At 52.6% G+C, this 27331-nt stretch overlaps 1 protein-coding gene and 1 long non-coding RNA gene across 4 annotated transcripts in view; one reads left to right on the top strand and one right to left on the bottom strand.

Annotated features, from left to right (window-relative positions):
- The window catches only part of LOC132389121 (NACHT, LRR and PYD domains-containing protein 3-like), a 66860-nt gene that overhangs the window by 18931 nt on the left and 20598 nt on the right, over window positions 1-27331 (top strand). For all 3 annotated transcript variants that reach the window (XM_059961579.1, XM_059961577.1, XM_059961578.1), the window contains 4 exons: window positions 73-233; window positions 1773-1944; window positions 2045-2110; window positions 6568-8302. In XM_059961579.1, coding sequence (XP_059817562.1) covers window positions 73-233; window positions 1773-1944; window positions 2045-2110; window positions 6568-8302 — 2134 coding nt within the window. The remainder of the gene's footprint in view (window positions 1-72; window positions 234-1772; window positions 1945-2044; window positions 2111-6567; window positions 8303-27331) is intronic.
- Window positions 1-27331, bottom strand: part of LOC132389123 (uncharacterized) — a 50376-nt gene that overhangs the window by 3250 nt on the left and 19795 nt on the right. The window lies entirely within an intron of this gene.

The raw sequence follows: 27331 nt of genomic DNA, 5'->3' as shown, positions 1-27331 counted from the left end.
TGGGTGAGAGCGGTGGAGACAAGTGATATTTGAGTTTGTGACTACATTCTCATTTTATATTCGCTGAGCCAGAGTTTACAATCTCCGACCTCCTGGCAGAGGGGGGCGAGTATCGACTGTACCAACTGACCAAGTTCTACAGGGACAGACTCAAATATGCAATTGAAGAGAAAGTTGAACGACTCGGTTGGATGTTGACAAAGGATGGACATTTCAGTAGAGAAGAAAATGAGGTGAGTGTATTTAGTGTATTGTCACTGAACTGCTGGTATCAGAGGGAATAGTGATCAATATTAATCTCCTGCACGTTCTAGGAGTTCTACATGGCAATGGAGACTTTGATCTCTGACTTGTCCTCAGTAGATTTGTTTCAGCTGTTCCGGTGGGGAGCACTGGGAACTGCAGGTTCAGCGTCACCTTTTCGTCTCACACCTGCTGTATTTATCAGTGTACCGGACCTCAGTAAGACCTGTGACGAGGTTCTGCACGGAAGGTGAGTTAGGAAGGTTCAATCACTAGGTATTAATATTGAAGTAGTAAAATGGATTCAACAGTGGCTGGATGGGAGATGCCAGAGAGTAGTGGTGGAGAACTTCGTCAGGTTAGAGGCCGGTGACAAGTGATGTGCCTCAGAGATCTGTACTGGGTCCAATGTTGTTTCTCATATACATTAATGATCCGGATGATGAGGTGGTACATTGGATTACTAAGTATGCAGAGGATTCTAAGATATGTGGTGTGGATAATGATGTAGTTTTCAAATTTTACAGAGATTTAGGACAGTTAGAAGAGTGGGCCGAAAGATGGCAGTTGGAGTTTAATGCTGATAAGTGTGAGGTGCTATATTTTTGTAGGACTAATCAAAATAGGACATACATGGTAAATGGTAGGGCATTGAGGAATGCAGTAGAACAGTGTGATCTAGTAATAATGGTGCATAGTTCCCCGACGGTGGAATCTCGTGTGGATAGGGTGTTGAAGAAAGCTTTTGGTATGCTGGCCTTTATAAATCCGAGCATTGAGTACAGGAGTTGGGAAGTAAAGATAAATTGTACAAGGCATTGGTAAGGCTAAAATTGGAGTATTGTGTACAGTTCTGGCCACCAAATTATAGGAAAGATGTCAACAAAATATGGAGAGTACAGAGGAGGTTTACTAGAATGTTACCTGAGTCTCAGCAGCTAAGTACAGAGAAAGGTTGAACAAGTCTTTATTCTTTAGAGCGTTGAATTTTGAAGGGGGGGGGGAGCTTTTAAAGAGGCATTTAAAATTATGAGGTGATAGATAGAGTTGACGTGAATAGGCTTTTTTCCATTGAGAGTAGGGGAGATTCAAACAAGAGTACATGAGTTGAGAGTCGGGGGCAAAAGTTTAGGGGTAACACGAGTTTAGGGGTAACTTCTTTACTCAGAGAGTGGTTACTGTGTGGAACTAGCTTCCAGTAGAAGTGGCAAAAGCAGGTTCAATATTGTCATTTTAAAAACTGGATATGTATATGGACAGGAAAGGAATGGAGGGTTATGGACTGAGTGCAGGTCGGCACGGACTGTGTTACTGTGCTGTAATCGTCATATCGTTCTATGACATAATTGCAAGGTCTGCATATCTGTACTGTTGAACAGGCATTCAGTCTAAAATTAATTTTGCATCTTATCAGGACCGTCGGTCAAATTCACCTCAGCTCATTAATCCAGCATGAATATTAAACTGTGAGATTCGCCATGTCTGTCCATCGACTCCACAATAAATAAATTAATTGTTTGCTTTTATAGAAAGTCACTGAACTGACGGAGAAGGGAAACCGGACAGAGAGTTCCAGACTCTTCCTCAGTTTGGTGAATGGCAAAGGCTCCCGGGCCCGACAGGCGATGTGGGAATCCTTTGTGATGTGGAGGACTGAGTTACCGAAGCTGGACAGGATACTGAGGGAGATACAGGAGCTTGGTATGTTAAAACCACACACTGAACACAAAGACACATTGAACTAAATAGTTGTAATTATTTTAGTTTTGTTTTCATGAATTATTTTTTTTTATTTAAACAGGTCCTGACCCAGAGGAATACATGAACATCGCACAAGGGTTGTCTGAGTTACCCACTGAACTGACAGGTGAGTGATGAAATGCTCCGTTCAAACCACATCTCAAATGTTAGAATGTGACTTGTCAGAATCTGGGAACGAAAATCCACCATCAATCATTCGCCGATCTCTGGTTTCAGGTTACAATTCAGATCATCTCTCGTTGTAGCCTGAACATTGTAAAATGTATTTTTCCAGCTGTTCCAGCTGTTACTGTATTAATCCAGCCCTTGTGTCTCTGAACCCTCCACTCCAGGTCCCAACTCTCTGGGAATCCCCACTCACCCCAGACATGCTCCTGACACACAGTATGACCCAGTCCAGGTGACCTTTCTCTCTTCAGACCTTTCAGATTCCGAAGCACCTTCTCCTTCGTAATAGCAGCTACACTCAGTCCAAGTTTCTCAAACCTCTACTTGCCTCACATGCCACCGAATCCAAGCAACATCCTGGTGAACCTGTTCTACACCCTCTCCAATCATCCCCAGTGCTGGACAATCAGAAGTGAACACAATACTCTAGATGCTCCCTAAAACCATCAGACTTAGGCAGATAATTAAGCCATCCAGCTCAGTGAATTTGCTCGGCAATTCCTCTCAACCCCATTATCCTGCCTTCTGTAAATGTTGACGCTCTTCGGAATCAGCAACATATACAAAGACCTGCATTTTAGTATACCCATTGACTTGTCTTCCTCTGCCAACTATGACAATAATTTCACAGATTGACCACCCATCAGCGAAAGCAATTTCTCGCAATATGGTTCCCCGCCAGCCAGGACAATTCACCACAGTTCCCAGGCATGATAAACTTGTGTATGAGCCTCCCCTGTGGGAACCTTGTCAAAGATTCTGCCAATATCCAATATGGTTCCCCGCCAGCCAGGGCAATTCATCACAGTTCCCAGGCATGTTAACCTTGTGTATGAGCCTCCCCTGTGGGAACCTTGTCAAAGATTCTGCCAATATCCAATATGGTTCCCCGCCAGCCAGGACAATTCACCACAGTTCCCAGGCATGTTAACATTGTGTATGAGCCTCCCCTGTGGGAACCTTGTCAAAGATTCTGCCAATATCCAATATGGTTCCCCGCCAGCCAGGACAATTCACCACAGTTCCCAGGCATGTTAACCTTGTGTATGAGCCTCCCCTGTGGGAACCTTGTCAAAGATTCTGCCAATATCCAATATGGTTCCCCTCCAGCCAGGGCAATTCATCACAGTTCCCAGGCATGTTAACCTTGTGTATGAGCCTCCCCTGTGGGGACCTTGTCAAAGATTCTGCCAATATCCAATATGGTTCCCCGCCAGCCAGGGCAATTCATCACAGTTCCCAGGCATGTTAACCTTGTGTATGAGCCTCCCATGTGGGGACCTTGTCAAAGATTCTGCCAATATCCAATATGGTTCCCCGCCAGCCAGTGCAATTCATCACAGTTCCCAGGCATGTTAACCTTGTGTATGAGCCTCCCATGTGGGGACCTTGTCAAAGATTCTACCAATATCCAAGTAGACAACATCCATCTGTGACTTCATCCATCACCTTTGTCACCTCCTGGAGGAACTCAATTAAGTTAGCCAGACACAAGCCCCACCCAAACCCTTGCTGATGAACCCTCAAACATTCTCCCTTTCATACTCCCATGTGGCAGAAAATATAAAAAGCTGAGGGTATGTCCCACCACTCTCAAGGACAGCTTTAATTCTGTATTTATGACTATTGATTGGTCACCTACTATGTTATTACTGGCTCCTAAAAATAAGAACATTTTATATATAAAATTGTAACATTATGTATCTCATAAACGATAACCACTTATTTAGATAACCATAATACATACAGAAAAGCAGCAAGAATACCTCTAGCTTATGAACGAATTTAAGGAACAACTGATAATCAATTATGTAATTCTATGTCAAACACTGGGGAAAGAAGACATCTTTCAATGTTATACTGTATCAAAAAACATTTGATTCTCTCCCTTGGTTGGTTAACAGAAGTTCCAAGTTCCGTAAGAACAGTAGTGTGTGTGTGTGAGTGTGTGTGTGTGTGTGTGTGTGTGTGTGTGTGTGTGTGTGTGTGTGTGTGTGTGTGTGTGTGTGTGTGTGTGTGTGTGTGTGTGTGTGAGAGAGAGAGAGGGAGAGAGGGGGAGAGGGGCAGAGGGAGAAAGGCGGAGAGGGGGAGGGAGGGGGAGAGAGAGAGAGAGAGAGAGAGAGGAAAACGGGCAGCTGGGATTCAGGCGTCTGGCTCAGCCACTAAGCCCGGTGGAAGCGTTTCTTCCGACAGGAGAAGGGGTAAAGGCGGGTTACTGGTTCCTTACAACCGGTCCCTTTGGGCAGATGGGTCTGGTCGGCCGTGATTGGCAGCTCACCCAGCATCAGGAAAGCTCTGACCTCAAACATCCACTGCTCTGTAACTGTACCCCTCATGGGGAAGAGTTTGGGAGTAAACCCAGTGGATCTAGAGCACCTGAGGCAGTCTTAAATGGTGTTCAACGCAGACTGGCATCTCCTGAAACACCTCTGGTGCCAAGCTGTGTCAGTCTCTGCCGTTCCTTTGTGTACATCAGATGCAGGGAGAGAGGGAGCTTGCAACATCGGCAGAAGCTTCCTCTCCATATCGGAGTGTCCCGGCTTGCAGGGACAGGACATCCTCGGTCGACTCTGACAGACGGAGGCCGCATTAGACAGAGCCCCACACCCCCACAGCAAGACTGATGAGCAGCAGTTGTCAAGACTTCACCACCCTCTCCCACAGACACGACGTACATCACTGAGACAGACGGAGGCCTCATTAGACAGAGCCCCACACCCCCACAGCAAGACTGATGAGTAGCAGTTGTCAAGACTTCACCACCCTCTCCCACAGACACGACGTACATCACTGAGACAGACGGAGGCCTCATTAGACAGAGCCCCACACCCCCACAGCAAGACTGATGAGAAGCAGTTGTCAAGACTTCACCACCCTCTCCCACAGACACGACGTACATCACTGAGACAGACGGAGGCCTCATTAGACAGAGCCCCACACCCCCACGGCAAGACTGATGAGAAGCAGTTGTCAAGACTTCACCAGCCTCTCCCACAGACACGACGTACACCACTGAGACAGACGGAGGCCTCATTAGACAGAGCCCCACACCCCCACAGCAAGACTGATGAGTAGCAGTTGCCAAGACTTCACCACCCTCTCCCACAGACACGACGTACATCACTGAGACAGACGGCCTCATTAGACAGAGCCCCACACCCCCACAGCAAGACTGATGAGTAGCAGTTGTCAAGACTTCACCACCCTCTCCCACAGACACGACGTACACCACTGAGACAGACGGAGGCCTCATTAGACAGAGCCCCACACCCCCACAGCAAGACTGATGAGCAGCAGTTGTCAAGACTTCACCACCCTCTCCCACAGACACGACGTACACCACTGAGACAGACGGCCTCATTAGACAGAGCCCCACACCCCCACAGCAAGACTGATGAGCAGCAGTTGTCAAGACTTCACCACCCTCTCCCACAGACACGACGTACATCACTGAGACAGACGGAGGCCTCATTAGACAGAGCCCCACACCCCCACAGCAAGACTGATGAGTAGCAGTTGTCTAGACTTCACCACCCTCTCCCATAGACACGACGTACATCACTGAGACAGACGGAGGCCTCATTAGACAGAGCCGCACACCCCCACAGCAAGACTGATGAGTAGCAGTTGTCTAGACTTCACCACCCTCTCCCATAGACACGACGTACATCACTGAGACAGACGGAGGCCTCATTAGACAGAGCCCCACACCCCCACAGCAAGACTGATGAGTAGCAGTTGTCTAGACTTCACCACCCTCTCCCATAGACACGACGTACACCACTGAGACAGACGCTTGTGGTTTCTTCCATTAACAGAGATTCCATCGTTTCACCAATCCTCCATCACTGTGACTGCAAACTAGCCAGTTTCTTTCTTGCCATTCCGAAGGGTTATCGACCCACAAGTTCACTGCGATTGTCCCCCAGGCACTGCCAGACTTGAGTATTTCCGGCATATTCTGCTCGTTTTGATGCAAGAGCAGTGGACACCCGTGACACCCCAGTGTGTAGCTTTGCTAAAATGCACGTTGTCCTGCTCTCCATATTTCCACAACAGGTCAACAATAACACCGTCTGTTAATGATACAAACAATGCTTTAAATATAGTGAAATGTCGTAACGGGAGTGCAGTCAGGATTGCAATAGGATATCAGGGGAATGTTCACCTTCATCAGTAATTAGTGTCAGAATATGAGGATTAGATATTTTTCTGAGACAATCATCGCTGTCAGTTCCTATGTCTGTGGACAGAATTTTATTTTCTGTCCTAATATCCATGGAAGCATTGAATCAATTCATGTAATCTCAAACACTGAATATTGGAATGCAGTTATAAAGTTCTTTGTCAGTTGAGCTAGTTAACATTTTGAATATGTTCTCTGTTCCCATGAAGATGTTCAACAGAAACACAAGGAGACTCTGCGGGCACAAACTGAAACACTGAGAGTGAACACAATCCTGATGAGGGAGAAGGTGAAGGTTTTCCAGCTGCTTGATCGATACACAAAGCTCACGGTCATTTCTACTGTTCGAGATCGGACACTGGTGGAACACGAGCTGCTGGCAAGAGGCAGAGACCACGAGGATTATAGAGAGAAACATCTCCGTGGAGCGTTAGAAAAAATAGAGACTGCTCAGTTATTCCACAGCAGTTTTTCCCGGAGAAAATCCAAATCTGGCAGTTCTGCAGCAGTAGCCGGAGTGCCAGGAATCGGGAAAACAACAATGGTACAGAAGATTGTTTATGACTGGGCCGCAGGGAAAATATTCCAACAATTCCAGTTTGTCTTCAGTTTCAAATTCCGGGATTTAAACTCTATTAACTGCAGAATAAACCTGAGGGAACTGATTCTGGATCAATATCCTTACTTTGGGAATATCCTGAGAGAGGTCTGGAAGTACCCAGAGGCATTGCTGTTTATATTCGATGGTTTGGATGAATTCAAGCACACAATCGATTTTGCGGACAGTCGGAGAGATACAGAACCAAAGCACCAGTGCCCAGATCCCGAGTGGTGGTGTGAAGTGTCAGACATTGTGTACAGTTTAATCCAGGGCAAGCTGCTCCCAGGGTGTTCAGTGCTGGTGACCACCCGCCCCACTGCGTTACATTTATTGGAAAAGGCGGAGATCAGTGTCCTGGCTGAAATCCTGGGATTTGTTGGTGAGGAACGGAAGGAATATTTCATTAAGCATTTTGAAGATCAGATGGTAGCAGCAGCTCTTTTCAAACACGTGCAGGAGAACGAGATCCTGTACACCATGAGCTACAACCCCTCCTACTGCTGGATCCTCGCTCTGGCACTGGGCCCCTTCTTCACACAAAGAGTCAGGGACCCGCAAAGAGTTCCCAAGACCATCACCCAACTGTACTCCTACTATATTTACAATATCCTAAAAAATCACGGCCGTGAGATTGAGAGACCCCGTGATGTGTTTCTCAGGGTGGGTCAGATGGCCTACAGAGGAGTGTCCGAGAAGAAGATTGTGTTTGCAGACGGAGATTTGATCAACTACAGTCTGCAGCCTTCCCAGTTCCTGTCCGGGTTCCTGATGGAGCTTTTGGAGAGAGAGGATTCTGCCCACAGCGTGGTGTACACATTCCCACACCTCACCATCCAAGAGTTTGTAGCTGCAGTCGCACAATTCCTGACTGTACATCCCCAGGATATCCTGAAATTCCTCAATGAAGCCCACAAGACACAAGATGGGCGATTTGAGGTATTTCTCCGCTTTGTTGCTGGTCTCTCCAACCCAATGACAGCTCGGGGCCTGGAGGAGTTTCTGGGTCCATTTCCTCATCAAACAACCTGCCGGGTGATTGACTGGGTGAAGGAGGAGGTTAAACGCCAGAGTGGAAACACTGGTGACACTGGTAGAAGGAGACTCCTGAACACATTGCACTACCTGTTTGAGTCTCAGAATCGTGGACTGGCTCAGGCCGCACTGGGATCTCTGAAAACACTTTCATTCCGTGGAATGACACTGACCCCGGTTGACTGCGCGGTCCTGTCTCATGCCATCGGACTCTGTGATACTATAAAAGAACTCGACCTGCAGGGCTGCCACATTCAGTGTGAAGGAATCCAGCGGCTGGGACCCGGGCTGAACAAGTGCCAGGAGTTGAGGTAACTTGGTTTATCTCTCACTCAGAACTCTAAAACTGTTCCATTGTGCTGTTTCCAAGTAAACGGATTTGGGCAAAACTGCAGTAAATCAGATTGAGATGTATTGTGACAAATGCCTCCCCCTTCATCCTGTGCGATCACTCTTCCCCATCCCGATTATTCCTGTTGGATTTCTCTTAGCCATTACCCTTCCTCTAGTCAGATTTCTCTTCCACACACCCGTTCCTGCTGTGGGATCTCTCTTCCCTATCCACTTCCTCCTGTGTGATCTCTCTTCCCAACCCCTCCCTCCTGTGGGATCTCTCTTCCCGATCCCCTTCCTCCTGTGGGATCTCTCTTCCTGATTCAGCTTCATACTGCGGGATCTCTCTTCCCAACCCCTTCCTCCTGAGGGATCTCTTTTCGCGATCTCCTTCCTCCTGTGGGATATCTCTTCCCCTTTCTCCTTCTGCCTGTGGCATCCCTCATCCCCATCTCTTTCGTCCTGTGGAATCTCTCTTTCCCATCCCCCTACCTCCTGTTGGAACTCTCTTCCTGAATCTGCTTCCTACTGTGGGATCCCTCTTCCCCATCCACTTCCTCCTGCCGGAAATTTCTTCCCCATCCCACTTCCTCCTGTCGGATCACTTTCCACATCACCCGTCCTCCTATAGGATCTCTCTTTCCCATCCCCCTTCCTCCTGTGTGATATCCCTTCCCGATCGCTTTCCTCCTGTGGTATCTCTCTTCCCCATTCCCTTCCTCCTGTCGGATCACTTTCCTCATCCCCCTTACTGTGGGATCTCTCTTCCCCATTCCCATTCTCCTGTGCGATCTCTCATCCCCGTCACTCTTCTTAATGAGGGATCTCTCTTCCCCATCCCCTTTCTCCTCTTGGATCTCGTTCACCCATCCCCTTCCTCCTGTGGGATCTCCCTTCCCCATCCCCCTTCCTCGTGTGGGATCTCCTTCACCAATCCCCCTTCCTCCTGTGGGATCTCTCTTCCCCATTCCCATCCTCCTGTGGGATCTCTCATCCCCATCACTCTTCTTCATGAGGGATCTCTCTTCCCCATCCCCTTTCTCCTATTGGATCTCGATAACCCATCCCCTCCCTCCTGTGGGATCTCTCTTCACCATCCCCCTTCCTCGTGTGGGATCTCCTTTACCCATTCCCCTTCCTCCTGTGGGATCTCTCTTCCCAATCCCCTTCCTCCTGTCGGATTACTTTCCCCATTCCCATTCTCCTGTAGGATCTCTCATCCCCATCACTCTTCTTCATGAGGAATCTCTCTTCCCCATTCCCTTTCTCCTCTTGGATCTCGATAACCCTTCCCCTTCCTCCTGTGGGATCTATCTTCCCCATCCCCCTTCCTCCTGTGGGATCTCCTTTACCCATCCCCCTTCCTCCTGTGGGATCTCTCTTCCCAATCCCCTGTCCTCCTGTGCGATCTCTCTTCCCATTCCGCTTACTCCTGTGGGATCACTATTCCCCATCCCCTTCCTCGTGTAGGATATCTCTTCCCATCCCCCTTCCTCCTGTGGGATCTCACTTCCCCATTCCCATCCTCCTGTGGGATCCCTCTTCCCCATCACTCTTCTTCATGAGGGATCTCTCTTCCCCATCCACTTTCTCTCTTGGATCTCGATAACCCAACCCCTTCCTCCTGTGGGACCTCTCTTCCCCATCCCTCTTCCTTGTGTGGGATCTCCTATACGCATCCCCCTTCCTCCTGTGGGATCTCTCTTCACCAACCCCCTTCCTCCTGTGGGATCTCTCTTTCCAATCCCCATCCTCCTATGGGATATCTCTTCCCGATCCCTTTCTTCCTGTGGAATCTCTCTTCCCCATCCCCTTCCCCCTATCGGATCACTTTCCCCATCACCCTTCCTCCTATAGGATCTCTCTTCCCCATTCCCCTTCCTCCTGTGTGATCTCACTTCCGGATCCCTTTCCTCCTGTGGTATCTCTCTTCCCCACCCCGTTTCTCCTGTCGGATCATTTTCCTCATCCCCCTTACTGTGGGATCTCTCTTCCCCATTCCCATCCGCCTGTGGGATTTCTCATCCCCATCACTCTTCTTCATGAGGGATCTCTCTTCCCCATCCCCTTTCTCCTCTTGGATCTCGATAACCCTTCCCCTTCCTCCTGTGGGATCTCTCTTCCCCATTCCACTTCCTCCTGAAGGAATTCATTTCTGAATCCCCCTTCCTCCTGTGGGATACCTCTTCCCATCCCCCTTTTTCCTGTGGGATATCTCTTCCCCATCCCCCTTCCTCCTGTGTGATCTCCTTTACCCATCCCCCTTCCTCCCAAGCGATCATTTTCCCCATCCCCCCTCCTCCTATAGGATCTCTCTTCCCCATCCCCCTTCCTCCTGTGGGATCTCCCTTCACCATCCGCCTTCCTCCTGTGGGGTCACTCCTTCCCATCCCCTTTCTCCCGTAGGATCTCTCTTTTCTATCCCCCTTCGATGTGTGGGAACTCTGTTCCCCATCCCCCTTCCTCCTGTGGGAACTGTCTTCCCCATCCCCCTTCCTCCTGTGGGATCTCCCATCCCCATCTGCCTTCGTCCTGTGGGATCTCTCCTTCCCATTCCCATTCCTCCCGTAGGATCACTCTTTCCTATCCCCCTTCCTCGAGTGTGATCTCTCTTCCCCAAATCCCAACACCTATGGGAGCTCTTCCCCATCCTCCTTCCTGCTGTGAGATATGTCTTCCCAGTCCCCCTTCCTCCTATGGGATCACTTTTCCAAATCCCCTTTCCTCCTGCAGGATGTCTCTTTCCTATCCCCCTTCCACCTGTGGGATCTCTCTTCCCCATCCCCTTCATCCTGTGGGATATCTCTTCCCCATCCCCCTTCTTCCTGTGGGATATTTCTTCCCCACCCCCTTCATCCTGTGGGATATCTCTTCCGCATCCACCTTCTTCCTGTGGGATATCTATTCCCCATCCTCCTTCCTCGTGTAGAATCTCCTTTACACATCCCCCTTCCTCCCAAGCGATTATTTTCCCTATACCCCTCCTCCTATAGGATCTCTCTTCCCCATCCCTCTTCCTCCTGTGGGATCTCTCTTCCCCATTCACCTTCCTCCTGAGGGATCTCTTTTCGCGATCTCCTTCCTCCTGTGGGATATCTCTTCCCCTTTCTCCTTCTGCCTGTGGGATCGCTCATCCACATCTCTTTCGTCCTGTGGAATCTCTCTTTCCCATCCCCCTACCTCCAGTGGGATCTCTTTTTCCCATTCTCCTTCCTCTTGTGGGATCTCTCTTCCCCATCTCACTTCCTTCTCTGGGAATTCTCTTCCGGATCCCCTTCCTCCTGTGATACCTCTCTTTCCCATCCCCCTACCTCCTGTTGGATCTCTCTTCCTGATTCTGCTTCCTACTGTGGGATTCATATTCCCCATCCACTTCCTCCTGCCGGAATTTCTTCCCCATCCCCCGTCCTCCTGTGCGATCTCTCTTCCACATCCCCCATCCTCCTGCGGGATCTCTGTTCCACATCCCCCTTCCTCCCATGGGATATCTCTTCCCTATCCCTTTACTCCTGTGGTATCTTTCTTCCGCATCCCCTTCCTCCGGTCGGATCACTTTCCCCATCACCCTTCCTCCTATAGGATCTCTATTTCCCATCACCCTTCCTCCTGTGGGATCTCTCTTCCGGATCCCTTTCCTCCTGTGGTATCTCTCTTCCCTATCCCCTCCCTCCTGTCGGATCATTTTCCTCATCCCGTTTACTGTGGGATCTCTCTTCCCCATTCCCATCCGCCTGTGGGATCTCTCTTCCCCATCCCCCTTCCTTCTGTGGGATCTCTCTTCCGGATCCCTTTCCTCCTGTGGTATCTCTCTTCCCCATCCCCTTCTTCCTTTCGGATCTCTTTCCTCATCCCCCTTACTGTGGGATCTCTCATCCCCATCACTCTTCTACATGAGGGATCTCGCTTCCCCATCCCCTTTCTCCTCTTGGATCTCGATAACCCATCAGCTTCCTCATGTAGGATCTCTTCCCCATTCCCCTTCCTCGTGTGGGATCTCCTTTACCCACCCCTCTTCCTCCTGTGGGATCTCTCTTCCCCATCCCCCTTCCTCATTTAGGAATTCTTTTCCCCATCCCCCTTTCTCCTGTGGGATCTCTCTTCCCCATCCCTCTTCCTCCTGTTGGATCTCGCTTCACCATCCGCCTTCCTCCTGTGGGGTCACTCCTTCCCATCCCCTTTCTCTCGTTGGAATTCTCTTTCTATCCCCCGACAACCTGTGGGAACTCTGTTCCCCATCCCCCTTCCTCGTGTAGGATCTCCTTGACTCATCCACCTTCCTCCCAAGCAATCATTTTCCCCATCTCCCTTCCTCCTATAGGATCTCTATTCCCCATCACTCTTCCTCCTGTTGTATCTCTCCTTCCCATTCCCATTCCTCCCGTAGGATCACTCTTTCCTAACCCCCTTCCTCGAGTGTGATCTCTCTTCCCCAAACCCCCAACACGTATGGGAGCTCTTCCCCATCCTCCATCCTGCTGTGAGATAGGTCTTCCGAGTCCCCCTTCCTCCTATGGGATCACTTTTCCAAATCCCCTTTCCTCCTGCAGGATGTCTCTTTCCTATCCCCCTTCTTCCTGTGGGAACTCGGTTCCCCATCCCACTTCCTCCTGTGGGATACCTCTTCCCCATCCCCCTCCTGTGGGATTTCGCCTCCCCATCCCCCTTCCTCGTGTGGGATCTCCTTTACCCATCCCCCTTCCTCCTGTGGGATGTCACTTCCCCATCCCCCATCCTCCTTTGGGATCTCTCTTCCCATTCCCCTTCCTCCTGTGGGATCTCTCTTCCTTGTCCCCCTTCCTCATGCGGGATCTCTCTTCCCCGTCCCCCTTCCTCCTGTTGGATCTGTCTTCACCATCCGCATTCCTCCTGTGGGATCTCTCCTTCCCATTCCCTTTCTCCTGTAGGATCTCTCTCTTGCATCCCCCGTCCTCCTGTGGGATGTCTCTCCCCATCCCCCTTCCTCGTGTAGGATCTCTCTTCCCATCACCTTCCTCGTGTAGAATATCTCTTCCCCATCCTCCTTCTTCCTGTGGGATCTCTCTTCCCCATCCCCCTTCCTCCTGTGAGGTATCTCTTCCCCATCCCCCTTCTTCCTGTGGGATCACTCTTCCCCATCTGTCTTCTTCCTGTAGGATATCTCTTCCCCATCCCCCTTCCTCGTGCTGGATCTCCTTTACCCATTCCTCTTCCTCCCAAGCGATCATTTTCCCCATCCCCCTTCCTCCTATAGGATCTCTCTTCCCCATCCCTCTTTCTCCTGTTGGATCTCCCTTCACCATCCGCCTTCCTCCTGTGGGAACTCTCCTTCCCATTCCCTTTCTCCCGTAGGATCTCTCTTTTCTATCCCCCCTTCAACCTGTGGGATATCTCTTCCCCATCCCCCTTCTTCCTGTGGGATCACTCTTCCCCACCCCCTTCCTCCTGTGGGATCTCTCTTCCCCATCCCCCTTCCTCCTGTGGGATATCTCTTCCCCATCCCCCTTCTTCCTGTGGGATCACTCTTCCCCATCCCCCTTCCTCCTGTGGGATCTCTCCCCATCCCCCTTCCTCGTTTAGGATCTCTCTTCCCATTGCCCTTCCTCGTGTAGGATCTCTCTTCCCCATCCCCCTTCCTCCTGTGGTATCTCTCTTCCCATCCCCTTCCTCCTGTCGGATCTCTTTCCTCATCCCACGTACTGTGGGATCTCTCATACCTATCACTCTTCTTCATGAGGGATCTCTCATCCCCATCCCCTTTCTCCTCTTGGATCTTGATAACCCTTCCTCCTGTGGGATCTCTCCCCCGTCCCCCTTCCTCGTCTGGGATCTCCTTTACCCATCCCCCTACTCCTGTGGGATCTCTTTTCCCCATCCCCCTTCCTCCTGTGGGATCTCTCTTCCCCATCCCTCTTCCTCCTGTTGGATCTCCCTTCACCATCCGCCTTCCTCCTGTGGGGTCACTCCTTCCATCCCCTTTCTCCCGTAGGATCTCTCTTTTCTATCCCCCTTGAACCTGTGGGAACTCTGTTCCCCATCCCACTTCTTCCTGTGGGATCTCCCTTCCCCATCACCTTCCTCGTGTAGGATATCTCTTCCCCATCCTCCTTCTTCCTGTGGGATCTCTCTTCCCCATCCGCCTTCTTCCTGTGGGGTATCTCTTCCCCATCCCCCTTCTTCCTGTGGGATATCTCTTCCCCATCCCCCTTCCTCGTGCTGGATCTCCTTTACCCATCCCTCTTCCTCCCAAGCGATCATTTTCCCCATCCCCCTTCCTCCTATAGGATCTCTCTTCCCCATTCCCCTTCCTCCTGAAGGAATTCTTTTCCCCATCCCCCTTCCTCCTTTGGGATCTCTCTTCCACATCCCTCTTCCTCCTGTTGAATCTCCCTTCACCATCCGCCTTCCTCCTGTGGGATCTCTCTCCCCATCCCCCTTCCTCGTGTAGGATCTCTCTTCCCATTGCCCTTACTCGTGTGGGATCTCTCTTCCCCATCCCCCTTCCTCCTGTGGGATCTCACTTCCCCATCCACCTTCCTCCTGTGTGATCTCTCTTCCTGATCCCTTTCCTCCTGTGGTATCTCTCTTCCCATCCCCTTCCTCCTGTCGGATCTCTTTCCTCATCCCACTTACTGTGGGATCTCTCATCCCTATCACTCTTCTTCATGAGGGATCTCTCATCCCCATCCCCTTTCTCCTCTTGGATCTCGATAACCCATCCTCTTCCTCCTGTGGGATCTCTCCCCCATCCCCCTTCCTCGTGTAGGATCTCTCTTCCCATTGCCCTTCCTCCTGTGGGATCTCTCCCCCATCTCCCTTCCTCCTGTGGAATTCTTTTCCCCATCCCCCTTCATCCTGTGATACCTCTCTTTCCCATCCCCCTACCTCCTGTTGGATCTCTCTTCCTGATTCTGCTTCCTACTGTGGAATCCATAATCCCCGTCCACTTCCTCCTGCCGGAAATTTCTTCCCCATCCCCCGTCCTCCTGTGCGATCTCTTTTCCACATCCCCCATCCTCCTGCGGGATCTCTGTTCCCCATCCCACATCCTCCTGTGTGATCCCTCTTCCCGATCCCTTTCCTGCTGTGGTATCTCTCTTCCCTATCCGCTTCATCCTGTCGGATCATTTTCCTCATCCCCCTTACTGTGGGATCTCTCTTCCCCATTCCCATCCGCCTGTGGGATCTCTCATCCCCATCACTCTTCTTCATGAGGGATCTCTCTTCCCCATCCCCTTCCTCCTGTGGGATTTCACCTCCCCATCCCCCTTCCTCCTGTGGGATTTCACCTCCCCATCCCCCTTCCTCGTGTGGGATCTCCATTACCCATCCCCCTTCCTCCTGTGGGATCTCTCTTCCCCATCCCCCTTCCTTCTGTTGGATCTCTCTTCCCCATCCCTCTTCCTACCGTTGACTCTCCCTTCACCATCCGCCTTCCTCCTGTGGGATCTCTCCTTCCCATTCCCTTTCTCCCGTAGGATCTCTCTCTTGTGTCCCCCGTCCTCCTGTGGGATCTCTCTCCCCATCCCTCTTCCTCCTGTCGGATCTCTTTCCTCATCCCACGTACTGTGGGATCTCTCATCCCTATCACTCTTCTTCATGAGGGATCTCTGATCCCCATCCCCTTTCTCCTCTTGGATCTCGATAACCCATCCTCTTCCTCCTGTGGGATCTCTCCCCCATCACCCTTCCTCGTGTAGGATCTATCTTCCCATTGCCCTTCCTCCAGTGGGATCTCTCTTCCCCATCTCCCTTCCTCCTGTAGGAATTCTTTTCCCCATCCCCCTTCATCCTGTGATACCTCTCTTCCCCATCCCCCGTCCTCCTGTGCGATCTCTTTTCCACATCCCCCATCCTCCTGTGGGATCTCTGTTCCCCATCCCACATCCTCCTGTGTGATCTCTCTTCCCGATCCCTTTCCTCCTGTGGTATCTCTCTTCCCCATCCCCTTCCTCCTGTCGGATCATTTTCCTCATCGCCCTTACTGTGGGATCTCTCTTCCCCATTCCCATCCGCCTGTGGGATCTCTCATCCCCATCACTCTTCTTCATGAGGGTTCTCTCTTCCCCATCCCCTTCCTCCTGTGGGATTTCACCTCCCCATCCTCCTTTCTCGTGTGGGATCTCCTTTACCCATCCCCCTTCCTCCTGTGGGATGTCACTTCCCCATTCCCCATCCTCCTTTGGTATCTCTCTTCCCATTCCCCTTCCTCCTGTGGGATCTCTCTTCCCCATCCCCCTTCTTCCTGTGGGATATCTCTTCCCCATCCCTCTTCCTCCCGTTGGATCTCCCTTCACCATCCGCATTCCTCCTGTGGGATCTCTCCTTCCCATTCCCTTTCTCCTGTAGGATCTCTCTCTTGTATCCCCCGTCCTCCTGTGGGATCTCTCTCCCCATCCCCCTTCCTCATGTAGGATCTCTCTTCCCATCACCTTCCTCGTGTAGAATATCTCTTCCCCATCCCCCTTCCTCGTGCTGGATCTCCTTTACCCATCCCTCTTCCAAGCGATCATTTTCCCCATCCCCCTTCCTCCTATAGGATCTCTCTTCCCCATCCCTCTTCCTCCTGTTGGATCTCCCTTCACCATCCGCCTTCCTCCTGTGGGAACTCTCCTTCCCATTCTCTTTCTCCCGTAGGATCTCTCTTTTCTATCCCCCCTTCAACTTGTGGGAACTCTGTTCCCCATCCCACTTCTTCCTGTGGGATCTCTCTTCCCCAACCCCCTTCCTCCTGTGGGATCTCTCTTCCCCATCCCCCTTCCTCCTGTGGGATATCTCTTCCCCATCCCCCTTCTTCCTGTGGGATCACTCTTCCCCATCCCCCTTCCTCCTGTGGGATCTCTCTTCCCCATCTCCCTTCCTCCTGTGGGATATCTCTTCCCCATCCCCCTTCTTCCTGTGGGATCACTCTTCCCCATCCCCCTTCCTCCTGTGGGATTTCGCCTCCCCATCCCCCTTCCTCGTGTGGGAACTCCTTTACCCATCCCCCTTCCTCCTGTGGGATCTCTCCCCATCCCCCTTCCTCGTTTAGGATCTCTCTTCCCATTGCCCTTCCTCGTGTAGGATCTCTCTTCCCCATCCCCCTTCCTCCTGTGGTATCTCTCTTCCCATCCCCTTCCTCCTGTCGGATCTCTTTCCTCATCCCACGTACTGTGGGATCTCTCATCCCTATCACTCTTCTTCATGAGGGATCTCTCATCCCCATCCCCTTTCTCCTCTTGGATCTCGATAACCCATCCTCTTCCTCCTGTGGGATCTCTCCCCCATCCCCCTTCCTCGTCTGGGATCTCCTTTACCCATCCCCCTACTCCTGTGGGATCTCTTTTCCCCATCCCCCTTCCTCCTGTGGGATCTCTCTTCCCCATCCCTCTTCCTCCTGTTGGATCTCCCTTCACCATCCGCCTTCCTCCTGTGGGGTCACTCCTTCCATCCCCTTTCTCCCATAGGATCTCTCTTTTCTATCCCCCTTGAACCTGTGGGAACTCTGTTCCCCATCCCACTTCTTCCTGTGGGATCTCCCTTCACCATCCGCCTTCCTCCTGTGGATCTCTCTCCCCATCCCCCTTCCTCGTGTAGGATCTCTCTTCCCATTGCCCTTCCTCGTGTGGGATCTCTCTTCCCCATCCCCCTTCCTCCTGTGGGATCTCACTTCCCCATCCCATTCCTCCTGTGTGATCTCTCTTCCTGATCCCTTTCCTCCTGTGGTATCTCTCTTCCCATCCCCTTCCTCCTGTCGGATCTCTTTCCTCATTCCACTTACTGTGGGATCTCTCATCCCTATCACTCTTCTTCATGAGGGATCTCTCATCCCCATCCCCTTTCTCCTCTTGGATCTCGATAACCCATCCTCTTCCTCCTGTGGGATCTCTCCCCCATCCCCCTTCCTCGTGTAGGATCTCTCTTCCCATTGCCCTTCCTCCTGTGGTATCTCTCCCCCATCTCCCTTCCTCCTGTAGGAATTCTTTTCCCCATCCTCCTTCATCCTGTGATACCTCTCTTTCCCATCCCCCTACCTCCTGTTGGATCTCTCTTCCTGATTCTGCTTCCTACTGTGGAATCCATAATCCCCATCCACTTCCTCCTGCCGGAAATTTCTTCCCCATCCCCCGTCCTCCTGTGCGATCTCTTTTCCACATCCCCCATCCTCCTGCGGGATCTCTGTTCCCCATCCCACATCCTCCTGTGTGATCCCTCTTCCCGATCTCTTTCCTCCTGTGGTATCTCTCTTCCCTATCCCCTTCCTCCTGTCGGATCATTTTCCTCATCCCCCTTACTGTGGGATCCCTCTTCCCCATTCCCATCGGCCTGTGGGAACTCTCATCCCCATCACTCTTCTTCATGAGGGATCTCTCTTCCCCATCCCCTTCCTCCTGTGGGATTTCACCTCCCCATCCCCCTTCCTCCTGTGGGATTTCACCTCCCCATCCCCCTTCCTCCTGTGGGATTTCACCTCCCCATCCCCCTTCCTCGTGTGGGATCTCCATTACCCATCCCCCTTCCTCCTGTGGGATCTCTCTTCCCCATCCCTCTTCCTACCGTTGAATCTCCCTTCACCATCCGCCTTTCTCCTGTGGGATCTCTCCTTCCTATTCCCTTTCTCCCGTAGGATCTCTCTCTTCTATCCCCCGTCCTCCTTTGGGATCTCTCTTCCCATTCCCCTTCGTCCTGTGGGATCTCTCTTCCCCATCCCCACTCCTGTGGGATATCTCTTCCCCATCCCCCCTCCTGTGGGATATCTTTTCCCCATCCCCCTTCTTCCTGTGGGATCTCTCTTCCCCATCTCCCTTCCCCCTGTGGGATCTCTCTTCCCCATCCCCCTTCCTCGTGTAAGATCTCTCTTCCCCATCCCCCTTATTCCTGTGGGATATCACTTCCCCATGCCCTTCCTCTTGTGGGGTCTCTCTTCTCCATCCACCTTCTTCCTGTTGGATATCTCTTCCCCATCCCCCTTCCCCCTGTTGGATATCTCTTCCCATCCCCCTTACTGTGGGATCTCTCTTCCCCATTCCCATCCGCCTGTGGGATCCCCATCACTCTTCTTCATGAGGGATCTCTCTTCCCCATCCCCTTCCTCCTCTTTGGTCTCGATAACCCTTCCCCTTCCTCCTGTGGGATTTCGCCTCCCCATCCCCCTTCCTCGTGTGGGATCTCCGTTACCCATCCCCCTTCCTCCTGTGGGATCTCTCTTCCCCATCCCCCATCCTCCTTTGGGATCTCTCTTCCCATTCCCCTTCCTCCTTTGGCATCTCTCCCCCATCCCCCTTCCTCGTCTGGGATCTCCTTTACCCATCCCCCTACTCCTGTGGGATCTCTTTTCCCCATCCCCCTTCCTCCTGTGGGATCTCTCTTCCCCATCCCTCTTCCTCCTGTTGGATCTCCCTTCACCATCCGCCTTCCTCCTGTGGGGTCACTCCTTCCATCCCCTTTCTCCCATAGGATCTCTCTTTTCTATCCCCCTTGAACCTGTGGGAACTCTGTTCCCCATCCCACTTCTTCCTGTGGGATCTCCCTTCCCCAACCCCCTTCCTCCTGTGGGATCTCTCTTCCCCATCCCCCTTCCTCCTGTGGGATCTCTCTTCCCCATCTCCCTTCCTCCTGTGGGATATCTCTTCCCCATCCCCCTTCTTCCTGTGGGATCACTCTTCCCCATCCCCCTTCCTCCTGTGGGATTTCGCCTCCCCATCCCCCTTCCTCGTGTGGGAACTCCTTTACCCATCCCCCTTCCTCCTGTGGGATCTCTCCCCATCCCCCTTCCTCGTTTAGGATCTCTCTTCCCATTGCCCTTCCTCGTGTAGGATCTCTCTTCCCCATCCCCCTTCCTCCTGTGGTATCTCTCTTCCCATCCCCTTCCTCCTGTCGGATCTCTTTCCTCATCCCACGTACTGTGGGATCTCTCATACCTATCACTCTTCTTCATGAGGGATCTCTCATCCCCATCCCCTTTCTCCTCTTGGATCTTGATAACCCTTCCTCCTGTGGGATCTCTCCCCCATCCCCCTTCCTCGTCTGGGATCTCCTTTACCCATCCCCCTACTCCTGTGGGATCTCTTTTCCCCATCCCCCTTCCTCCTGTGGGATCTCTCTTCCCCATCCCTCTTCCTCATGTTGGATCTCCCTTCACCATCTGCCTTCCTCCTGTGGGGTCACTCCTTCCATCCCCTTTCTCCCATAGGATCTCTCTTTTCTATCCCCCTTGAACCTGTGGGAACTCTGTTCCCCATCCCACTTCTTCCTGTGGGATCTCCCTTCCCCATCACCTTCCTCGTGTAGGATATCTCTTCCCCATCCTCCTTCTTCCTGTGGGATCTCTCTTCCCCATCCGCCTTCTTCCTGTGGGGTATCTCTTCCCCATCCCCCTTCTTCCTGTGGGAACTCTCTTCCCCATCCGCCTTCTTCCTGTGGGATATCTCTTCCCCATCCCCCTTCCTCGTGCTGGATCTCCTTTACCCATCCCTCTTCCTCCCAAGCGATCATTTTCCCCAACCCCCTTCCTCCTATAGGATCTCTCTTCCCCATTCCCCTTCCTCCTGAAGGAATTCTTTTCCCCATCCCCCTTCCTCCTTTGGGATCTCTCTTCCCCATCCCTCTTCCTCCCGTTGACTCTCCCTTCACCATCCGCCTTCCTCCTGTGGGATCTCTCTCCCCATCCCCCTTCCTCCTGTGGATTCTCTCTTCCCATCCCCTTCCTCCTGTCGGATCTCTTTCCTCATCCCACATACTGTGGGATCTCTCATCCCTATCACTCTTCTTCATGAGGGATCTCTCATCCCCATCCCCTTTCTCCTCTTGGATCTCGATAACCCATCCTCTTCCTCCTGTGGGATCTCTCCCCCATCCCCCTTCCTCGTGTAGGATCTCTCTTCCCATTGCCCTTCCTCCTGTGGTATCTCTCCCCCATCTCCCTTCCTCCTGTAGGAATTCTTTTCCCCATCCCCCTTCATCCTGTGATACCTCTCTTTCCCATCCCCCTACCTCCTGTTGGATCTCTCTTCCTGATTCTGCTTCCTACTGTGGAATCCATAATCCCCATCCACTTCCTCCTGCCGGAAATTTCTTCCCCATCCCCCGTCCTCCTGTGCGATCTCTTTTCCACATCCCCCATCCTCCTGCGGGATCTCTGTTCCCCATCCCACATCCTCCTGTGTGATCCCCCTTCCCGATCTCTTTCCTCCTGTGGTATCTCTCTTCCCTATCCCCTTCCTCCTGTCGGATCATTTTCCTCATCCCCCTTACTGTGGGATCTCTCTTCCCCATTCCCATCCGCCTGTGGGATCTCTCATCCCCATCACTCTTCTTCATGAGGGTCTCTCTTCCCCATCCCCTTCCTCCTGTGGAATTTCACCTCCCCATCCCCCTTCCTCCTGTGGGATTTCACCTCCCCATCCCCCTTCCTCGTGTGGGATCTCTCTTCCCCATCCCACTTCCTCCTGCGGGAACTCTCTTCCCCATCCCCCTTCCTTCTGTTGGATCTCTCTTCCCCATCCCTCTTCCTACCGTTGAATCTCCCTTCACCATCCGCCTTTCTCCTGTGGGATCTCTCCTTCCTATTCCCTTTCTCCCGTAGGATCTCTCTCTTCTATCCCCCGTCCTCCTGTGGGATCTCTCTTCCCATTCCCCTTCATCCTGTGGGATCTCTCTTCCCCATCCCCACTCCTGTGGGATATCTCTTCCCCATCCCCCCTCCTGTGGGATATCTTTTCCCCATCCCCCTTTTTCCTGTGGGATCTCTCTTCCCCATCTCCCTTCCCCCTGTGGGATCTCTCTTCCCCATCCCCCTTCCTCGTGTAAGATCTCTCTTCCCCATCCCCCTTATTCCTGTGGGATATCTCTTCCCCATGCCCTTCCTCTTGTGGGGTCTCTCTTCTCCATCCACCTTCTTCCTGTTGGATATCTCTTCCCCATCCCCCTTCCCCCTGTTGGATATCTCTTCCCATCCCCCTTACTGTGGGATCTCTCTTCCCCATTCCCATCCGCCTGTGGGATCCCCATCACTCTTCTTCATGAGGGATCTCTCTTCCCCATCCCCTTCCTCCTCTTTGGTCTCGATAACCCTTCCCCTTCCTCCTGTGGGATTTCGCCTCCCCATCCCCCTTCCTCGTGTGGGATCTCCTTTACCCATCCCCCTTCCTCCTGTGGGATCTCTCTTCCCCATCCCCCATCCTCCTTTGGGATATCTCTTCCCATTCCCCTTCCTCCTGTGGGATCTCTCTTCCCCATCCGCCTTCTTCCTGTGGGATATCTCTTCCCCATCCCCCTTCCTCGTGCTGGATCTCCTTTACCCATCCCTCTTCCTCCCAAGCGATCATTTTCCCCAACCCCCTTCCTCCTATAGGATCTCTCTTCCCCATTCCCCTTCCTCCTGAAGGAATTCTTTTCCCCATCCCCCTTCCTCCTTTGGGATCTCTCTTCCCCATCCCTCTTCCTCCTGTTGACTCTCCCTTCACCATCCGCCTTCCTCCTGTGGGATCTCTCTCCCCATCCCCCTTCCTCCTGTGGATTCTCTCTTCCCATCCCCTTCCTCCTGTCGGATCTCTTTCCTCATCCCACGTACTGTGGGATCTCTCATCCCTATCACTCTTCTTCATGAGGGATCTCTCATCCCTATCACTCTTCTTCATGAGGGATCTCTCATCCCCATCCCCTTTCTCCTCTTGGATCTCGATAACCCATCCTCTTCCTCCTGTGGGATCTCTCCCCCATCCCCCTTCCTCGTGTAGGATCTCTCTTCCCATTGCCCTTCCTCCTGTGGGATCTCTCTTCCCCATCTCCCTTCCTCCTGTAGGAATTCTTTTCCCCATCCCCCTTCATCCTGTGATACCTCTCTTCCCCATCCCCCGTCCTCCTGTGCAATCTCTTTTCCACATCCCCCATCCTCCTGTGGGATCTCTGTTCCCCATCCCACATCCTCCCATGTGATCTCTCTTCCCGATCCCTTTCCTCCTGTGGTATCTCTCTTCCCCATCCCCTTCCTCCTGTCGGATCATTTTCCTCATCCCCCTTACTGTGGGATCTCTCTTCCCCATTCCCATCCACCTGTGGGATCTCTCATCCCCACCACTCTTCTTCATGAGGGTCCCTCTCTTCCCCATCCCCTTCCTCCTGTGGGATTTCACCTCCCCATCCTCCTTCCTCGTGTGGGATCTCCTTTACCCATCCCCCTTCCTCCTGTGGGATCTCTCTTCCCCATCCCCCTTCCTCCTGCGGGAACTCTCTTCCCCATCCCCCTTCCTCCTGTTGGATCACTCTTCCCCATCCCTCTTCCTCCCGTTGAATCTCCCTTCACCATCCGCCTTTCTCCTGTGGGATCTCTCCTTCCTATTCCCTTTCTCCCGTAGGATCTCTCTCTTCTATCCCCCGTCCTCCTGTGGGATCTCTCTTCCCCATCCCTCTTCCTCCTGTTGGATCTCCCTCCACCATCTGCCTTCCTTCTGTGGGGTCACTCCTTCCATCCCCTTTCTCCCATAGGATCTCTCTTTTCTATCCCCCTTCAACCTGTGGGAACTCTGTTCCCCATCCTACTTCTTCCTGTGGGGTATCTCTTCCCCATCCCCCTTCTTCCTGTGGGATCTCTCTTCCCCATCCGCCTTCTTCCTGTGGGGTATCTCTTCCCCATCCCCCTTCTTCCTGTGGGATCTCTCTTCCCCATCCGCCTTCTTCCTGTGGGGGATATCTCCTTCCCATTCCCTTTCTCCCGTAGGATCTCTCTCTTCTATCCCCCGTCCTCCTGTGGGATCTCTCTTCCCATTCCCCTTCATCCTGTGGGATCTCTCTTCCCCATCCCCACTCCTGTGGGATATCTCTTCCCCATCCCCCCTCCTGCGGGATATCTTTTCCCCATCCCCCTTCTTCCTGTGGGATCTCTCTTCCCCATCTCCCTTCCCCCTGTGGGATCTCTCTTCCCCATCCCCCTTCCTCATGTAAGATCTCTCTTCCCCATCCCCCTTATTCCTGTGGGATATCTCTTCCCCATGCCCTTCCTCTTGTGGGGTCTCTCTTCTCCATCCACCTTCTTCCTGTTGGATATCTCTTCCCCATCCCCCTTCCCCCTGTTGGATATCTCTTCCCATCCCCCTTACTGTGGGATCTCTCTTCCCCATTCCCATCCGCCTGTGGGATCCCCATCACTCTTCTTCATGAGGGATGTCTCTTCCCCATCCCCTTCCTCCTCTTTGGTCTCTATAACCCTTCCCCTTCCTCCTGTGGGATTTCGCCTCCCCATCCCCCTTCCTCCTGTGGGATTTCGCCTCCCCATCCCCCCTTCCTCGTGTGGGATCTCCTTTACCCATCCCCCTTCCTCCTGTGGGATCTCTCTTCCCCATCCCCCATCCTCCTTTGGGATCTCTCTTCCCATTCCCCTTCCTCCTGTGGGATCTCTCTTCCCCATCCCACTTCCTCCTGCGGGAACTCTCTTCCCCATCCCCCTTCCTTCTGTTGGATCTCTCTTCCCCATCCCTCTTCCTACCGTTGAATCTCCCTTCACCATCCGCCTTTCTCCTGTGGGATCTCTCCTTCCTATTCCCTTTCTCCCGTAGGATCTCTCTCTTCTATCCCCCGTCCTCCTGTGGGATCTCTCTTCCCATTCCCCTTCGTCCTGTGGGATCTCTCTTCCCCATCCCCACTCCTGTGGGATATCTCTTCCCCATCCCCCCTCCTGTGGGATATCTTTTCCCCATCCCCCTTCTTCCTGTGGGATCTCTCTTCCCCATCTCCCTTCACCCTGTGGGATCTCTCTTCCCCATCCCCCTTCCTCGTGTAAGATCTCTCTTCCCCATCCCCCTTATTCCTGTGGGATATCTCTTCCCCATGCCCTTCCTCTTGTGGGGTCTCTCTTCTCCATCCACCTTCTTCCTGTTGGATATCTCTTCCCCATCCCCCTTCCCCCTGTTGGATATCTCTTCCCATCCCCCTTACTGTGGGATCTCTCTTCCCCATTCCCATCCGCCTGTGGGATCCCCATCACTCTTCTTCATGAGGGATCTCTCTTCCCCATCCCCTTCCTCCTCTTTGGTCTCGATAACCCTTCCCCTTCCTCCTGTGGGATTTCGCCTCCCCATCCCCCTTCCTCGTGTGGGATCTCCTTTACCCATCCCCCTTCCTCCTGTGGGATCTCTCTTCCCCATCCCCCATCCTCCTTTGGGATCTCTCTTCCCATTCCCCTTCCTCCTGTGGGATCTCTCTTCCTTGTCCCCCTTCCTCATGTGGGATCTCTCCCCCATCCCCCTTCCTCGTCTGAGATCTCCTTTACCCATCCCCCTTCCTCCTGTTGGATCCGTCTTCCCCATTCCCCTTCCTCCTGAAGGAATTCTTTTCCCCATCCCCCTTCCTCCTTTGGGATCTCTCTTCCCCATCCCTCTTCCTCCCGTTGACTCTCCCTTCACCATCCGCCTTCCTCCTGTGGGATCTCTCTCCCCATCCCCCTTCCTCCTGTGGATTCTCTCTTCCCATCCCCTTCCTCCTGTCGGATCTCTTTCCTCATCCCACGTACTGTGGGATCTCTCATCCCTATCACTCTTCTTCATGAGGGATCTCTCATCCCCATCCCCTTTCTCCTCTTGGATCTCGATAACCCATCCTCTTCCTCCTGTGGGATCTCTCCCCCATCCCCCTTCCTCGTGTAGGATCTCTCTTCCCATTGCCCTTCCTCCTGTGGGATCTCTCTTCCCCATCTCCCTTCCTCCTGTAGGAATTCTTTTCCCCATCCCCCCTTCATCCTGTGATACCTCTCTTCCCCATCCCCCGTCCTCCTGTGCAATCTCTTTTCCACATCCCCCATCCTCCTGTGGGATCTCTGTTCCCCATCCCACATCCTCCCATGTGATCTCTCTTCCCGATCCCTTTCCTCCTGTGGTATCTCTCTTCCCCATCCCCTTCCTCCTGTCGGATCATTTTCCTCATCCCCCTTACTGTGGGATCTCTCTTCCCCATTCCCATCCGCCTGTGGGATCTCTCATCCCCATCACTCTTCTTCATGAGGGTTCTCTCTTCCCCATCCCCTTCCTCCTGTGGGATTTCACCACCCCATCCTCCTTCCTCGTGTGGGATCTCTCTTCCCCATCCCCCTTCCTCCTGCGGGAACTCTCTTCCCCATCCCCCTTCCTCCTGTTGGATCACTCTTCCCCATCCCTCTTCCTCCCGTTGAATCTCCCTTCACCATCCGCCTTTCTCCTGTGGGATCTCTCCTTCCTATTCCCTTTCTCCCGTAGGATCTCTCTCTTCTATCCCCCGTCCTCCTGTGTGATCTCTCTTCCCCATCCCTCTTCCTCCTGTTGGATCTCCCTCCACCATCTGCCTTCCTTCTGTGGGGTCACTCCTTCCATCCCCTTTCTCCCATAGGATCTCTCTTTTCTATCCCCCTTCAACCTGTGGGAACTCTGTTCCCCATCCTACTTCTTCCTGTGGGGTATCTCTTCCCCATCCCCCTTCTTCCTGTGGGATCTCTCTTCCCCATCCGCCTTCTTCCTGTGGGGTATCTCTTCCCCATCCCCCTTCTTCCTGTGGGATCTCTCTTCCCCATCCGCCTTCTTCCTGTGGGGGATATCTCCTTCCCATTCCCTTTCTCCCGTAGGATCTCTCTCTTCTATCCCCCGTCCTCCTGTGGGATCTCTCTTCCCATTCCCCTTCATCCCGTGGGATCTCTCTTCCCCATCCCCACTCCTGTGGGATATCTCTTCCCCATCCCCCCTCCTGTGGGATATCTTTTCCCCATACCCCTTCTTCCTGTGGGATCTCTCTTCCCCATCTCCCTTCCCCCTGTGGGATCTCTCTTCCCCATCCCCCTTCCTCATGTAAGATCTCTCTTCCCCATCCCCCTTATTCCTGTGGGATATCTCTTCCCCATGCCCTTCCTCTTGTGGGGTCTCTCTTCTCCATCCACCTTCTTCCTGTTGGATATCTCTTCCCCATCCCCCTTCCCCCTGTTGGATATCTCTTCCCATCCCCCTTACTGTGGGATCTCTCTTCCCCATTCCCATCCGCCTGTGGGATCCCCATCACTCTTCTTCATGAGGGATGTCTCTTCCCCATCGGCTTCC

This window comes from Hypanus sabinus, unplaced genomic scaffold (genome assembly GCF_030144855.1).
Source record: "Hypanus sabinus isolate sHypSab1 unplaced genomic scaffold, sHypSab1.hap1 scaffold_477, whole genome shotgun sequence".
NCBI lineage: Eukaryota > Metazoa > Chordata > Chondrichthyes > Myliobatiformes > Dasyatidae > Hypanus > Hypanus sabinus.
This window is presented reverse-complemented; position numbering and strand designations above follow the sequence as displayed.